The following is a 16,596-nucleotide window of genomic DNA, read 5'->3' as shown; positions in this document are numbered from 1 at the left end:
CCGTTTACTTTAGCTCGCTGAAATTATCTTAGCTAAGTATCGGCAAAATTGTGAAATGCCACCAGAGTTAACGTGTTAGTCTGTTAAAAAGTTGCTATCGAGCGAGCTAACGTTAGCTATCCCCGATGTGTCGGGAAAGCGAGCTTGAATATTTGGAACAAATACGTAGTGTATCTATTTTACAACGAGACAATATCACAATAATTTTACGGAACTATTTTAAAGCTTGATTTCCAGATTAAACATGCGAATTAACTAGTTTGTTTGCTAACCTCGCGTATATATACCACTTCCGGTTTCCTAGTCGGATCTATTTTGAGTGACAATCGATGTAATTTACGCCTACCCAATGAACTGTATAAGAACGTGTGCCTGCCGCTTTTGCACCTATTGCAGCAGAGTGCGCTGTTAACGTGTTGTTCTGTTATTGCATCTTACTTATAGTCGCTGTTCAGTCGTTTTTCAAGAGCTGTACTCAGGCCATCCGGCTAGGGAGCACTGTTTGGTGCTGAGCTGCAATCCTTATGGTTCCTCTTAAACGCAGGAAGACAAAGTCGAGGGCTGCCGGCACCGATGATGTTGTGGTTACCAAGTTCCCCCATGTCATCATATTCCTCCTGGAGCGAAAGATGGGAGCGAGCCGTAAAACCTTCCTCACTGGACTTGGCAGGAGAAAAGGATTTTGTGTTGAGGAATGTTACAGGTGGGGAAAGGGAGAAACCAATTAAACGTGCATAAATTAAGGCATGATTTTATGAAAAAACAAGTAGTCAAATACGTTTTTCTTGTACATAATCTCAGGATTTTTTTCTTCCCTGATTCTTAAAGAAATGTTCACCAACATGAGTATCACGTGCAAATTTCAGTTTTGAGATGTTTGTGGAAGACGGTCAGTCATTCTGCCTTCCTGACTGATTTGGGAAGGTTGGTCAGAGAAGAGCCAGAGCCTTGAGGGGGTGGCACAGGGGATCAAAGAGATGGGACAGCCAGCTGGTTAGAGAATGCTGAATAGAGAGGTCTAGATGGAGTGTATAGTGTGATCATCCTGAAGACAGGAATGAGATGTATCATTTGCAGCTTGGTATGCCAGGGTGAGTGATTTGAATTGAATACTGGCAGTCACCGGAAGCTAATGAAGAGTGTTCAAAAATGACTTGGCATATGTGAATTTTGGCAGGGTGAAGACCAGGTGGGCAGCAGCATTCTGGATCAGTTGCAGCAGCCTGATAGCTTTGGCTGGAAAGCCGGCCAGTAAGGTGTTATAGTCCAGACAAGAAATCACAGGGCTTGTTTACATCCGTGTATTGCATTTGCCACCTGTCTGTTCTGATGGCGTCTTCTCTGGTTCAGCCAATCTGTCACACACGTTGTGTCAGAAAACAACTCTGGGGAGGAGGTCCGGGATTGGCTGGAGGCACAGACACCCGGGGGAGGAGGGACAGGAGTCCCCGCCCACCTGCTGGACATCAGCTGGTTCACTGACAGCATGGCGGCAGGCCATCCGGTGGACATCCAGGACAGACACCAGCTGTGGGTGAGCGAGGGCACCTCCAGCACGTGACCCAGGCTGGCGCCGCGCTCTGGGCACGTGGTTCCTGATATCTCTCATGTGATCCATGCCTCCATTTGAATGTACTGTTCCGTCAGGAAATGTGTGTACTGCTCTGCTCCCGCAGGAGTTGGCTAGGACCTTCCCTCTTCCTGTCGGCTCCCGTCTGAATCCACTGACTTCCTGTTCAGACCAGTGCTATTCACTCTTACCTTTAAAAAGCCCCTGGGTGCCAGGTTGCTGTTTCTCACCACTTAGCTGATCTATTTTCAGCAGTTTTACTGCAGAGTTGTTCAGCTGGTCTGGGGGGCAAACACAGCCCCTCATAGGTACACTCTTGGCTTTTTGGTTAATGAGAAGAAAAAAAAGTATTTTTTGGTGTTGGCACTCCTCCCACGAGTGACAGAATTGTAAGTATGAGCTATACATATTTTGAGAAGGAAACAACTGTTTTTTGACACGCACGGACACTAAGTCTCATTTGTACATTGTTTGATTAATGCATTTAGTAGATGTGGGCTGCTGGGTGGATCATTTGGTTAAGGCACCAGGCTGTGCTGCGTAGACGAGCCCCACAGTCTCTGATCAAATCCGTACAGTGCCATTGCCTGCTGTGGCAGGCAGCTTCATAGGGCAAAGCGCATTCGGTTAAGGGTCCATGTTTCATTGCTCTTTAGCAACCCCTGCTGGCCTATCAGGCACCCATGGACTGCATCCCAAAGCCGCATATGAAAGGTCTTCCTCCCTATCCCTATCTATGCAGGCTTGGCTGTGTGCTGCATTGTGAAAGCACACTGGCAACACCACGTGTTTTGGACGAGAACTGCAGATGTGAACGTTCTCACAAATTGGCCGTGGGGATTGTGCATTAATCTAATTGCCAGTTGAATGTAACTAATTGCATATTCCAAATTAGGGTCGAAATCGGACATGTCGGGCCCCACGTTGGGTGCCAGTAATATTTATTTATTTGTTTATTCATCAATGAAATTGGTCCCATATTCACCTTTTTTTTAAAGTTGTATTAGGTCCCTGTTTTTCACCGTACCTTAGGTCTTGCTAGGTGCCAGGTTTCTTAAGCTGCTTCTTCTGAATTTAATGTCTGTGTCACTCTGTTCAGTTGATGATTAAACCATGTGCTATGTGATTAATAGGTGAGAATGCAGCCCAGCTCTGGTGCCATGGTGACCACAATGAAAGGATATGCGTGCCAGAGGAGAACGCCATTGCAGCACCATAACACACTGCTCACAGTAAGTCTGTCTCTTTCTCACAATGCTCTGGTCACATTTTTGTCCTATTTTCTATAGATCTAAATTCCAGAGTGGAGTGTTCCATGTTCTATGGCTCTGACACAGTGAAACTGCACAAAATGTGTAGCGTATTTTCCCATGCTAAAAACCTGCATGTTCACGATGACTGTTCTTGTTACACTGTTGCTGGCTTTAGGAGTGTTAATTATCCTTTTCCGTTGTCACTGCTGCTCCTATAAATGTGTTGAACATGCGTAAAAAATATGAGAATATTTTATGACAACAACAGACTGTTCAGCTCATCTTGGCTTATCATTTCGCGACTTATTTCTTCATTTTATAAGTTGCACTGGATAAGAGCATCTGCTAAGTGAATGTAGTGTGATATAATGCATGTGCCTTACTGCATCTCAAATTGGTGGTCTATTTGTGGTGCACATTTGATGAAGGAGCACGCTTTCTGGAGCCGGATGGCAGAGGGCGAATGGGTTGTGCATGTTCAGAATCTAGCATCACCCTAACAGCCTCTGTTCCCATAGGATGCTCTCCTGGTACTGGCAGAGAATGCGGAGTTCTGTGAGGATGAGGGGCGGAGCGTGGCGTTCAGGAGGGCGGGGTCTGTGCTGAAGGCCCTCCCCCAGGCCGTGCAGAAGATGGAGGACCTCCAGGGCTTGCCGTGTCTAGGGGGCCATTCACAGAGAGTAATTAAGGTGGGACAGGTCAATTCAAGGCTAGTGAGGGTGGTGTTTGACTGAGGGGGAGGGTTTTGTCATATACTCAGGGAATTGTTTTAGGGCATTCCTTTTCTGTGTCTTTCCCTTCTCTCTCAGAATCAGTTGAACACCCATTTGCATTGCATGGCATGGTATATGCGTCATCAACTATTTTTGAGATTATCATACGTATTATTCTATGAACATATATTTAATGATAATTGAATTTGGGGATAATGAAAGTTTCTCTCTCCTTCTTGCTCTCATTTCTTTGAAATTGGAAATGTATGTTAATGTGCTTTAATGAGTGGCTGAACGTGGGTTATGTGTAAATATGTTTCCTCTTTCTCTTTACAGGAGATCCTGGAAGATGGGAAATCACGCGAGGTGGAGACGGTGCTGCACTCTGAGCTGTACCAGGCAATGAAGGTCTGCCGTGAGGGGGGGGGGCTCTTCCAGTGGGCATGCTCGTTCTCTCAGGTGTCTGACCAGGACCGCTCTGTTTGTCTCTCAGGCGCTGACGGGAATCTTTGGGGTGGGGGTGAAAACTGCAGATCGTTGGTTTCGGGAGGGTCTGCGGCGCCCCTCCGATGTGGTGAAGTTGGGGTACAAGCTTAACCACACCCAGCAGGCAGGTATGGTTCTTCCACACCACCAGCATGCATGCTCCGTCCTGTCTGCCTTCCATATACGTATAACCTTGACTGCTGGTTGCAGCGAGTAGCGTTGCAGGCATTTTGTTTCAGTGGAGGCAGTCCCCCTCCACTTTAGCTTTTGATTTCAGCTCTGCGATTTAATGATGCGTAACCGCAGGGGAAGGGGGTTTTCTGGGACCCCCCGCCTGCACCCCCCTCTGTGTGTGAATGTAGCTAATGAGAAACTTGTGAAGATTAGGTTTATTAACCCTCCTGTAGCTAGCGCTAGCACCGCTACACATCATTACTCTGTCATATTCTTAGACGCTTCAGTAATAATCCTATTAAACGTGCTGCTAATATTGTGCTTTGTTTGTTTAACACTCCTGTGAATGTGCAGTGGCTGCAGTCCAGGGCAGACCGAGTCTGTCTGCTCCAGTGTCTTATGTGGGCAGATGATGAAATAAGGAAATGGCAGATATGGCCTTCATTTTTTGGAAGGAACAGCAAAAATGAATATTTATGTTTCCTCTCTGGGACATGTTGCTGTGCGACTGGCTTCAGCTCTCTCTGGCTATCTTGATTTTCTCTCGCTCCCTTTTTTCATTTTAAAATTGAATAGTTTAAAGGATATCCTTCTTGAAATAATGGGGGGGGCGGGGAGGGGGCAGATGCTTTACTCAATTTATGACGTTCTTTATACAAGTTAGCATTTTACCGATGTTACATTCTAAAATCCACCTGTATGATAATATGGTGATGGGCATAAGACTGAGCCACATCATCCATAGCCAGAACCCCAGAGAAAACCCAGTAGAGCACAAAGTGGTCTAAAAAAGACAAATTTATTATGACAGACATCTATCCTAGACACTTAATAGACCATCAGTACGTATACAAGCACTGTGGAGGCTGCAGGGTCTCATTGGGCAGCGTGCAGGTCCAGAACCCGCGCCAAACTGGAACCAGTCCTCTCATTGAAAGTCCGGCCATAAGTCCCTCCCAGATGTCCCAAAATAAGAATTGAGGTGCTTGCTGACTACCCACTGCAACCTGTGCTCTGTTTCCAAAATAGTTTGCTAGGGCTAAACAGAAATAACTTAACAGCTAGTGATCAAGCAGGCATGTTGTGGGGAAAAGCCCTAAGCAGTTTTCAGAGTCATCAGAATCATCAGCGTAACAGATGAGCAGTGGGTTTACTGGGCAGAGGGCAGGAGTTTGAGCGTCTACAGCAGTGGTTCTCAACCCTGATGCTGGTTGTCCAAAGTATCTGCTGGCTTTCATGTACACATTAAAGTCAATAACCAAGTTCAGACCAAAGAAACAAGATGAGGTGACTTGAATCAGCCACATTAATTGACCGATTAAGGGCATGTGACGACCGAAACCAAAAGACATTGAGCAGGGTTGAGAAGCACTGATCTCCAGGGTGGAGCACTGACCTCCACAATCCTCCCTACTGTGGAGGATCTTGCACAGTGTCTTTACCTCAAACAAGTTATCAAGATCATCCTGCGTGTATAGGAGTTGAATCTTTTTAAAATGGTTGATGTTTTCTCACTTATTCATTGATTGCTCTTGGCTAAGGCCATTATTTTAGTTGATAATAAATTGGTGATGGTGGCATTTAACATATTTTTAATTATAGGAAAGGAGAGAGCATTGCACATTGATAAACATAATTCTTGTGCAGGGAAAGCTAGTTGTGTGATCTCTGGGCCAGGCAGGAAAGGCAAAGCATTGAAATACAGTCTCATTTTGCAATATTTTCATTGATTGTCTCTAGATTATGGCTGGAATGGGCTTTTTCTGACTCGGTGAGCACCGATGACTCGTTTAAATGGACGATGGAAGCAGCACTTTGCCGTGCGGGTGGCTGAGAGGCACGTTATGGCTGATGAGATTGGCTGTTAAATAAGTTCTTTGTTTCGCTGCACTCTTCTGTAAATTTGAATGTACTTTGAGACAGAGATTCTTAACTGTTTTTGTGGTTTGTGTACCACATTTTATCTTGTTTAATAAAAGGTCTTTTTGAAAGTGAGCATCACTTCTATTTGTGTTCTCTCTCTCTTCCCTCTCTCTCAGGTCTACAGTATTACGATGACCTCAACACGCCCGTCACCAAGGCAGAAGCCGACGCCATTAGTCAGATCGTGGAAGAGGCGGTCCAGGCAGTGTTGCCGGGGGCGAGAATAACTCTGACAGGGGGATTCAGGAGGTTTGTGGAAGTTCAGGGGTTTTTTTTCTCTTTACTGCAGCTTTGGAGTAATTGTGAGGGTCGTTTTCTGGGTTGGGGTGGGGTGGTGGGGGGGGGGGGGGGGGGGGGGTTTGGGGATGAAGGCCAAGATGGGTGTCTCCTTGCGTCCTCTGCAGGGGCAAGCCGACCGGACACGATGTGGACTTCCTCATCACTCACCCAGAGGAGGGGAAAGAGGAGGGCTTGATGCCAAAAGTGGTCAGCTGGCTGGAAGCTCGGGTAAGACCCTCAATTAGGCCCAGCCCAATCAGACCAGATGGTCAGCTCCTCATTACTAACATCAAAAGTTCTCTCTCTGCCATGGTTTAAGCTCCTGGTACTGATAATAAAATATTCAAAAGGATTCAAATTCTTTTTTTTTTTGTACAGTATTTTCAGAGTGCGCATTGTTGAATAGCTAGCAATATAGGCTGCTCAAAATTCTCTGCAGAACTGGTCTTCCAGTCGCCAAATGGAATCTTCTTTACCAGATGGAACCTTGAAGAACCACCATTATTAAAACAGTGTTAAAACAGAATGTGATTGTCCAATCATCAGAGCCAAATTAGAATTGCACCCAGGGCCGGGGTAGAGAGAGAGCGAAAGGGAAAAACAAATGAAAGATAACTAATGTTGAGAAGAGGGCTTCAGTTTTCGGGCCGTTTCTTCGGCTTTCCATCCTTCGTAGGGCTCCAGCAGGACAGTCTGGTGCGATTGGGCGGGTACTCCGGGGCGCTGGCTGACAGATCTGAGGGTAAAAGTGACTATTAGCAGGGACAGGTTGAGCTGCCTGCAGCCTTTGGGCCTGTCTCCTGGATCGCCCGTCTCGCTCTCCCTGTAATGCAGCCGTCTGATTGCTGCAGCCGGTGCTTAGCGAGCGAGGTGCAGCTGTCCCTCCCTTCTGCGCTCGGTGAAATCGGTGGCTGCGCGGTTCCTGCAGCTGCGGCCAGCCCGGCGGCAGCCGTGACGGCACCCAGCCGCCACGCGTCACTCAACATTCTGCATACACAGCACGTGGGTCTGTAGCGCAGTTAACAAAGTATATTTACATTTGTTCACCCTGGGAGGCCTGGCGTTTCCCTCTGCCCAGTTGGCTCAGAGACGATCGTAATAGGACGTCTCCAGACCAGATATTAGGGCATCGCCTACATGTGTGTACAATTTAGGCCCGTCTGGGTAGCGTAGAGGTATAAGCACTTGCCTACCACCGCAGAGACCCAGGTTCAATCCCTTGCAGCGGTACTTCCAGCTTGGTCAGTCGTTCCTACGAATACAATTGGCAGTGTTCGCCGGTGAGGGTATGAGTCCTGATCGTTGCATTAGCGATTCCTACTGGTTGGTCGGGGCGGAGATAGCGCGAACCTCCGCGTGCGTTACGCTCTCCCAGTGAAACTCCTCGCTGTCAGGTGAAAAGAAGCGGCTGGCGATCGGAGGAGGCATGTGGTAGTCTATACCCTCCCCAGACCGACTGAGGATAGCGCATCGACCAGGACTGTGATACACACAGGGAATTGGTATAACGACTAAATTGGGGAGAAAATGGGAGAAAATGGCAAAAAAAAAGAATCTACAATTTAGTCATTTACCAGATGCTTTCAGCCAACACGATTACAGTCGTGTAAGTTTGTCATATAAGGGCTACCGCCCAGGTGCAGACCTCATTGCCTTTGAGATAAAGGGAGAGGATTTGTTTTTTTTACTATTAAATACAAATATGCCAGGTGCTCAGTGATGGCACAGCCAGCTGGTGAGAGGACGCTAAGCAGTGAGGTGTGGTTGGCGTGTGTGGTGTAATCATTGTCTGTAGATAGGAAGGGCTAGAACCATTCACAGCTTGGTATGCCAGTGTGAGAGATTTGAATTGCATGCCAAAGAAGGCAAGATAAAGACCAGGCAGGCAGCAGCTTTCTGGACCAGTTCCAGTGGCTTGATAGCTCAGGCCAATAGGCCAGGGAGCTACAGTAATCTAGACGAGAGATTGCAAGATGGGAGATTATTGTAGCTGTTTTGCATCTTGGGTGAGGAAGGAGCATTTTCATGATGAAGACTAACAAAATCATCAGTGTGCTCTCAGCACATATGTTGAAATTGTTCTATTGAATTAATTTATCACATAACCATGCCTACAATAAGTTAAAATTCAAGGAAATGCAAAGGGAGGAAGGAAATGCAGGAGCTGACCATCTGGTTTATGTATAAAACATCTTTCCCGGCACCTCTGGAGTCCTCTTGTGAAGGGTTTGCATTCATCTCAAACGATGGCTTGCTTTCAGGGTCTGCTGCTATACCAGAAGACCAACATGAACTCCTACCTGGAGGCCAAGGACGGGCCCGCCCGCCCCCCTCATAACATGGACCGCTTCGAGAGGTGCTTCTCCATCTTCAGACTTGAGCGGCGTCACGCCAGGCTCCAGCAGCATCCCCTGGCCGTCTGTGAGGAGCAGCCCCAGGATAACGACTCTGCTCTGGGGCGGCGAGCAAGCGAGTCCCCGGACTGGAAGGCCGTGAGAGTGGATCTGGTCGTCACGCCCGTCAGTCAGTTCGCCTTTGCTCTGCTGGGCTGGACCGGGTCGCAGGTAGCCACTCATGTCACCCAAACCTGGGGGGCCAATTTATACGCAATGTCATGCCAAACATGCCATTTTGGTTCAGTGTTGTGATTGGTGCACACTTCTGCTTTCTTTTTACATGTCTACTTCCTTTTATTACCGTTATTTTATTTTTATTACTTCCTTATCTGTTGCTCATATTGTTGGCGTCATTAAAAAAACATCCACGTATCGCAATTTTTGAGAATTTATGATACATAAACAAAACGTTTGCATCATCCTTTGTGTACTGTCAATGTTCCCAGACTCTGTGACTAATAAAGATTAATCAAGCGGCATGTCACTATAACTTGTTTAATATAATGTAAATGTTTTTTTCATTGTCTTTGTTACCTTTTTGGAGATTTTTTATGATGTTGACAAAGTATATAAATATCCTAGATATATTGGCATTCCTGACTGTCTGTGTTGAGACTGTTACAAAGGCAGCTTTCACGCAGGTTTGTGATGCTTCAGTGTGTGATATTTCCATGTGGGGGATGTCAGAACCAGTTTTCCACTTAAAAGTCAGTGAGAGGTAATGGGCTGTATGTCATCAGACAGCAGGGGCAGCGTGTGCTGGATATTGGCCCCACGATTGGTTGTGATGGATTGGGGTCGGTCTCTTATTGGTGTCACCCTGACGACTGGCCTGGACTGCTTTATGCGGTCTGCCAGTCATGGCCTAGCCCAGCTGGCCCGGGAGGTCAGGTGTTAATTGCTTAATTAATGGGCTAATTTCTGTCGGCCCGGGTTAATTAGCAACCTGCGCTACGGTCAGCGGCTTTGGCACCAGGGCCCTCCCTCTGTTCTGTCTTTGCCATCCACTTCTCCCCACCCTTCCCTTTCGAGCCCCCTCTTCCTCTCTCTCGCCCTCCTCTCTGTTTGCCCATCAGCTCTACCCTAGTGTGTCCCTCTGTTTTTACCCGTTTCCCTCTTCCTCCGTGTCATCTCCAGTCTATCCCCCTCTTGTGTGGGTATCTTTGATTGCTGAGGCTGACCCAGGCCTTTATCTGGCCAATACCTCCTGCCTAACCCCCCTTCCGTCAAAGGGCATTGAAGGGACACTGAAATTTAGCCCTCTCTCAAATTCAAATTCAAAATGCGTTATTGGCATGAAATATATTATGAAATATTGTGTATATTATTAAATATAAGTGTACATATAGAAATACAGAAAGACATTAGAGCATGAACATGAATTGAACCAAACAATTGCTGTGTCTAACTGTAGTAACAACGACAAACACAAAATAATAGTAATAATAATAATAATAATAATAATAATAATAATCCCAAAAAAGAAAATAAGTTATTATTATTATTATTAATAATAATAATAATAATAATAATAATAATCCCAAAAAAGAAAATAAGTTATTAATAATAATAATAATAATAATAATAATAATAATAATCCCAAAAAAGAAAATAAGATAATAATAATAAATAATAAATAAATAAACAAATAAATAAAATAATTTTCTCTATCTCTCTGCAGCTTTTTGAGCGGGACCTCCGACGCTGGGCTGGGCAGGAGAAACACATGTCTCTCAGCAGCCACGCTCTATATGACAGTCAACAGGTGAGTTACAAAGCTGGACAAGTACACACACACACACACGCACATGCACACACACAAGTAGACCGACAGACCTGTTTCCTGAATGACTCTCTCACTCTTCCCCATCTCCCTCTCTCTCTCTCACCCACACACACACACACACACACACACACACAGAAGCGGTACCTGCGGGCCAGCTCAGAGGAGGAGATCTTTGCTCACCTGGGCCTGCAGTTCATTCCCCCATCTGAGAGGAATGCCTGACCCACCCACACAACTGGATGTGGGCGGTGCCTCACACTGGAGGAAAAATTTACTGCACAAAGATTTTAATTCTTTTGAACTTGTGCGTGCATGAGCGTGTGCACACACGCGTGTATATAGTGTACATGGAAGTTGGCTGTACTCTGGAGATTAAGAGTAACTTCATTGTTGTTCTTTTTCTGCAGCAGATATTGGAACTCATGTAATGGACCATAAAATTCATTACTGACTTGAATGGTTCTTAATATTAAATCTGGGGGAAACTGAATGTGAAAAGAGTGTATCAGTACTTCACTTTCTGTTCACATGGCCTCTCCCAGCTCACGTGTGTGCCTAAAGCATGTTACTTATGTACAGTCCTTCTTGTCCTAAATTTTAACTGTGCCTTTGTGGGTATATTTACCTAGAGATATTCAAATAACACAGGACACTAAAATTTTAAAATAAAGATTTGCTTTTTCATAGCTGAGTGAGATGGGTGGATTAATGTTGAAGGTACTCACTGCCCACTTGGATAGATGGACACTCACTGAGGCAGTTCTTGATCAAGGCCACACCAAGGATTGCCCCTACCAAGGATTAGAACCTGCACCCTTCTGTTTAGCACTGTTCGGATTGTTAAATGGTTTGTCACGCTCACATTAGTTCCTGAAGTGTGTATGAAATCATTTGGGCTCTGACACATTGCACCCCTCACTCCTAATGGTGATGGAGACCTGACGACAGAGCCCCCGCCTCATCCCATTACCCAAGAACCCCCTCATCTCCCCCGTCTATCTCCTGTGCCTGACTGAACATCCGACACATCCGGACACATCCAAATCACTCTCTAATGGGGGAACATGAACGGTCATTGGGGCTGACAAACGAAGGAAGGGTTTGCACTCAAAGAGGGGGCAGAGCACCCCCTAAAAGTTTTAAACATATTTTAGTTAAGGCCCAGGGCGTAGTCTGAAAAATGAATAAATTAATTTTAAACCCTGTGAAATCACTTTAAGTTTAAAGTGTTCTGTATGCCACTAGCTGAAGATTTTCTCAAATTCATAAACAGAAAGATTCTGACATTTCCTTTCGTAATGTAAAATATGCTAATTCTAAACTCATGAACTGGAGGGCTAATATGCTGTGTCTGTTCTGTAATGATATTCACTTGAAGTTCACTTCTGACTGGCAGACACACCAGTGATTTTTTAAAATGTAAATCGCCATTAGAGCAATACCAATACTAAATCTTAAGAAGTTAAATGATAAAAGGTAGCCAAAATGTTTTCAGCTTACTATAAAAGTATTCAGAACAATTGTCTGCTTGTACAGAAGCTGACAGCTTATTTAATGAAACTGGACACGTATAAACTCAGTGATGTGTACTAGACTGCTGTGCTGTTTTAATTTGTTGCGAAGGGCAAAACTGAAAAATTAAATGGGATGAATTGATACTCATCTGGTTTCAGTTGGCACAGAATTCATCCATAAATCATTTCAAGAGCACATTGCTTGAATCAGTTTTCCTTCTGTGGATTGGGTCACTAAAGCTTGGAGATTTGGACACAATTTTCACCAGCAAATAAATGTTTATTGTTTTATTTATTACCCAGTACATTCTATTTTGAAATAAATACAAAGAGTTTATGTTAGCTTTTTACTGCAGTTGCATCCTGGAAAAACTGATTAGTGCAAGTGAAGGCCAAACCTCTAGGTGCTTTGATTGAGTCATCCTCCCTAGTGGAGCTGTCAACTTTGGTTGCACCTTCAATCAAGTGCAGATCCCAGGTGTGAATATTACCGTGTTTTGCGAAACGCACCGAATCGCGTTTCCCCAGCAGCGTCTGTGGTATGAACACGCACTTAATGCGACTGACACTCGTGAAAAGAAAACACCTTCTGTATCCTCTGCCACAGCTGTTTTTTTTTTTCAGAAGGTTAAAGTGATGAGGGACCCTAGGGAAAGGAGGGAGGGAGAGAGGGAAAAGAAAAAAGAAGGCCTTGTTTCCTTTGTGGAATCCCCTTGGACAGGTCCTGTGGGGTTTGGATGTGGGGAGGGCGAGCTCTCCTGTCCTGATGGGGATGGCCTCACACTGTGCCTCACACGCTGTGTGTGTTTTTCTCTCAGTGTTTCTCTCCTCCACCTCTGTGAACGGCAATGTACCATTCTCTCAGGGGACACGGATGAGGACAGAGAAGGGGGGGGGCATTGGGTGGAGGAGGAAGAAAGGAGTGAGGGAACAGACATCAGGAAAGGAGGGAGACGGAGATAGATCCAGTCTGGGTTTCATAGGAGAAATGCTTTGAATGAAAGCCAGGCCATATTTATGCCATATCATTGCTAATATTTTTGTTACTTCTGAATTATAATTGCTTAACATAGGAACATGGGTGCACAACAAGATCTGATCCATTTCATGACTTCTGTTCTTAATGATTTAATTGGCTCATTCATATCTTGATCTGACATTTGTATAAACACCAGTTAGAGCAAGACGGCGAGTGTACCCAAAAAGTACAGGATTGAACCAGCATACTTTATAGAGTGGTTAGAAAACTAAAATAAAGGTAATTGGTTGGAACAAAAACTATAACGCAGACTAGCCCTCCAGGACCGGAGTTGTGCACTTCTGTGTTAGCTGGTCTCCAGAAGAGAAACATTCTATGTCATGGCACTCCTTAAGCTAAAAAGAAACATAATGATTTAAGGCAAAGGCAACGCAAAACAGTCAAAGGGCACATACAGGCAGTATGTTGAACATAAGAGGTGTGAAAGAAGAGTTGTATCTGTTATTGGATTTTATGCCAACTTCTTATCATTTAATCAGCCCACCCAATCATTAATGTGATCTGACAAGCTGGCAACAGATATTGCTAAGCTTGAGAATGACAGCTGAAGACTTCTCTTGTGTCTTGTCATGAAATATTTTAGGATGGTCTAACCTAGGACTGGAGCGTACTGGTGTGTGCAGCTCATTTGCAAATTGAGCCACTGTAACTGGCGAAAACAAAAACAAGCATAGTACTACCCTTCAAAAAACAGAAATATAGGCCTCCCTTACTGTGGATACACAACACTTTTACAACACTAAGGAAAGGGGTGGGAGTGGAGGTCACAGGAAGTGCCTAATGACTAAGTCGTACAAAACAGTTTGAATCTCACGTCTCGCTTCAAATATAAAAATACAGAGCTTTTTAAACATGCTGTATGTAACTGAAATCCGACCAGACGAGTCTGGATATGAGGCAGGGTGAGTGAGTCACAGGAGGACAGAGCTAATTAGACACACAAACCTAATAGTGAGCTATCTGTCACGACGGATCGAGTCACTGGAGGAAAGGTAGCGTACCTGGCAACGCCCCGCGCAGTGAACCGGAAAAGGCAGCTCTCAGGAGCCGCCACTCGCGGGATTCCGGATCTGTTTGTCTGCGCGGAGGATGTGAGAGCGGGGAGGACGTTCGGCCTCCCGGGACCTACCCTCGCGAGAGAGCCTACCTGAGAACGGTTAAACCCCTCTCCCCCTCCTTCCTCTCCGCGATGCCAGCCGCGCTTCGCGAGAGCCGACGAGCAGGACACAGACCTCCCGTCGGGACAGAAAAAACAAAAAAACAGCCCCATCAGGCCACCGTTGGCAATCAGGATGCACGCCGAACTCAATCATCATCATTATCATCGGAGCGAGAGATGGAGAGGCGTTTCGGCTCTCTCCCCCGGAGCGCAGTGATGAGTAGCCTAATAGCCTACCCGGTGTGGTGTTGTTGGAAACGGTGGAGACCGACTCCCGGGGCGGGTGTGGGGGAAGTGACGGTTTTGTTTATTATTATTTTTGTTTATAACATTGACAGCATACATTGTGAAGGTTCTTACAATGTTACGTCCATGTTGCGTCTCCACACTGTATTCAGTGATTGATTCAGTCAAAGTTTAACTTTGCGACTGTACAATTTCCTTAAAGCAGGGGTGCGCAGCTCTGGTCCCAGATGGGTGGTGAGGTCTACATTAAGTTTTTCTTCTAACAAATGAGTTTTCTGACTGCTCTATAAACTAAGCTGGCTCACTCCTGTACTTGAGCATAGTAAAATCTGTAGGATATGCTTGCGGTCTGTGGCTGTAGCTGGTGCTTAGGCCTATAAAAATGACAGATCAAGACATGATTGAGGTAACTGAATAATTAAGAGCAAAAGCTGGCACAAAATCCTGAAACAGAATGGCCTTGGTTGACCCCCCTGCACAAGCCAAAGCTGAAAATCTTGAGTTTATTTCCTGGCCAGAAACGGATTACACAATAACCCTTAGAGCCAAGAACCCTAAGGCTCATAAAGAGGCCAAACTTAACCCCAGAACTTCTAATTGGGTATTTACACTTAAAGGCAGGTACATGCAGAGGGGGTGGCTCCCGGTGCCAAAGTATCCTGTATGTGCCCATTTGATTTGATGAAAAAATGATGAAAAAATAATGTTAGTATTATAATTGTTGCTGTCATTATTTTTCATTCATTCATTTTGGTTAAATATATTCTGTACAATAACTAGGTGTTGTAAAACAGTTTTTCTGGGTGGGTGTGGCCTTTTCTTACCTTGAGCACTTGCCCATCAAAAGGTCTCTGTACAGCCCTGCTTAAAAGTGCTTGTGGGAAATGAAAAAGATTTCCACACATTTTCCATCAACTACTGAGTTCCCCAGTGGGTACATTTCTGTTTAACATTTTGTATATTGTGAAATCAATGAATAAAAACTACTACAGGCCAATCATACCAGACTAGCATGGGTGAATCAGGTTAGGGCCATTCCGCTATGAGTAGGTACAGTACGTGTACGTAGCTTTGAAAATGATTGGCTTAAAATACTTTATATGAAAAACAGATTAAACTTTTAATTTGCCACAGTCGGGTCATTATACCAGTTGGAGCATGAAAGATGCTCTTTTATTCGATTCCCCCACCCGCCAATCCCTCAAATGTGCATGTATGAGCTAACCACAGCTCATGTTATTATCTCGTGTTCCAGAGAAGCCTTTGTGGCTTGATTGCCTGAAACATTTTTCGCAGCGCTCTCTTGAAGCTCGTTCACGCAAATGAAAAAGACGTTTAGCCACAGCCATATGCAAAAATGAAAGAATGTTTTTGCTTTATTGTCTATTAAAGTGATATCCACTCTGACCTAGATCCTAAGTTGCCAATTACGGGAGTATCACAACACATTCTTTAGACACCAGATACCAGTTCTGTATTTTTAACTTCAGGTGAGGCGAAAGAATCTGTGGTATTGGCCTATCCAAAATTCACACGTTTGAAGTTTAAGGGCTGTAATGCTTTAGCATGTGTACTGTTTGTCTGAGTCCAAACTTGCTGTATATACACCGATCAGCCACAACATTAAAACCACCTGCCTAATATTGTGTAGGTCCCCCTCGTGCCGCCAAAACAGCTCTGACCCGTCGAGGCATGGACTCCACCTCTGAAGGTGTCCTCTGGTATATTTTGATTTCTGTATATATTTGTATCTACTGTATATTTGTATCTGATATTTTGTGTCTACTGTAAATTTGTATCTTATTGTGTTACTTTGTTGTCTTTGATGCTGCAACAGTGCAAATTCCCCCCCGAGGATCAATGAAGTACACTACTACTACTCCTACTTATTGCATTATTGGTTTTTATTACATAAAACATCTGAAATGGATTACATTATTGGGAGTTATTACACTATTAGTAGTTTATTACATTATTAGTTGCTACAGGGCTATAAAAAGCTAAGATATTGTTAAAGAGTGAATTATTTCCACATGATTTTATGAACTGTCGACGGGT

The 16,596-nt window shown here is 44.8% G+C and overlaps 1 protein-coding gene across 1 annotated transcript; it reads left to right on the top strand.

The window, feature by feature from the left end:
- Positions 1 to 487: 487 nt before the first annotated feature.
- Positions 488 to 11,266, top strand: polm (polymerase (DNA directed), mu). The gene is made up of 11 exons (XM_035391270.1): positions 488 to 703; positions 1,351 to 1,534; positions 2,704 to 2,802; positions 3,342 to 3,512; positions 3,873 to 3,944; positions 4,030 to 4,150; positions 6,236 to 6,368; positions 6,524 to 6,626; positions 8,660 to 8,962; positions 10,476 to 10,559; positions 10,716 to 11,266. Exons 1-11 carry the CDS (start codon positions 525 to 527, stop codon positions 10,800 to 10,802), a joined length of 1,536 nt encoding a protein of 511 aa, XP_035247161.1. The 5' UTR covers positions 488 to 524; the 3' UTR covers positions 10,803 to 11,266.
- Positions 11,267 to 16,596: the final 5,330 nt, after the last annotated feature.

Source organism: Anguilla anguilla, chromosome 14 (assembly GCF_013347855.1).
Source record: "Anguilla anguilla isolate fAngAng1 chromosome 14, fAngAng1.pri, whole genome shotgun sequence".
Taxonomy (NCBI): Eukaryota; Metazoa; Chordata; class Actinopteri; order Anguilliformes; family Anguillidae; genus Anguilla; species Anguilla anguilla.
This window is presented reverse-complemented; position numbering and strand designations above follow the sequence as displayed.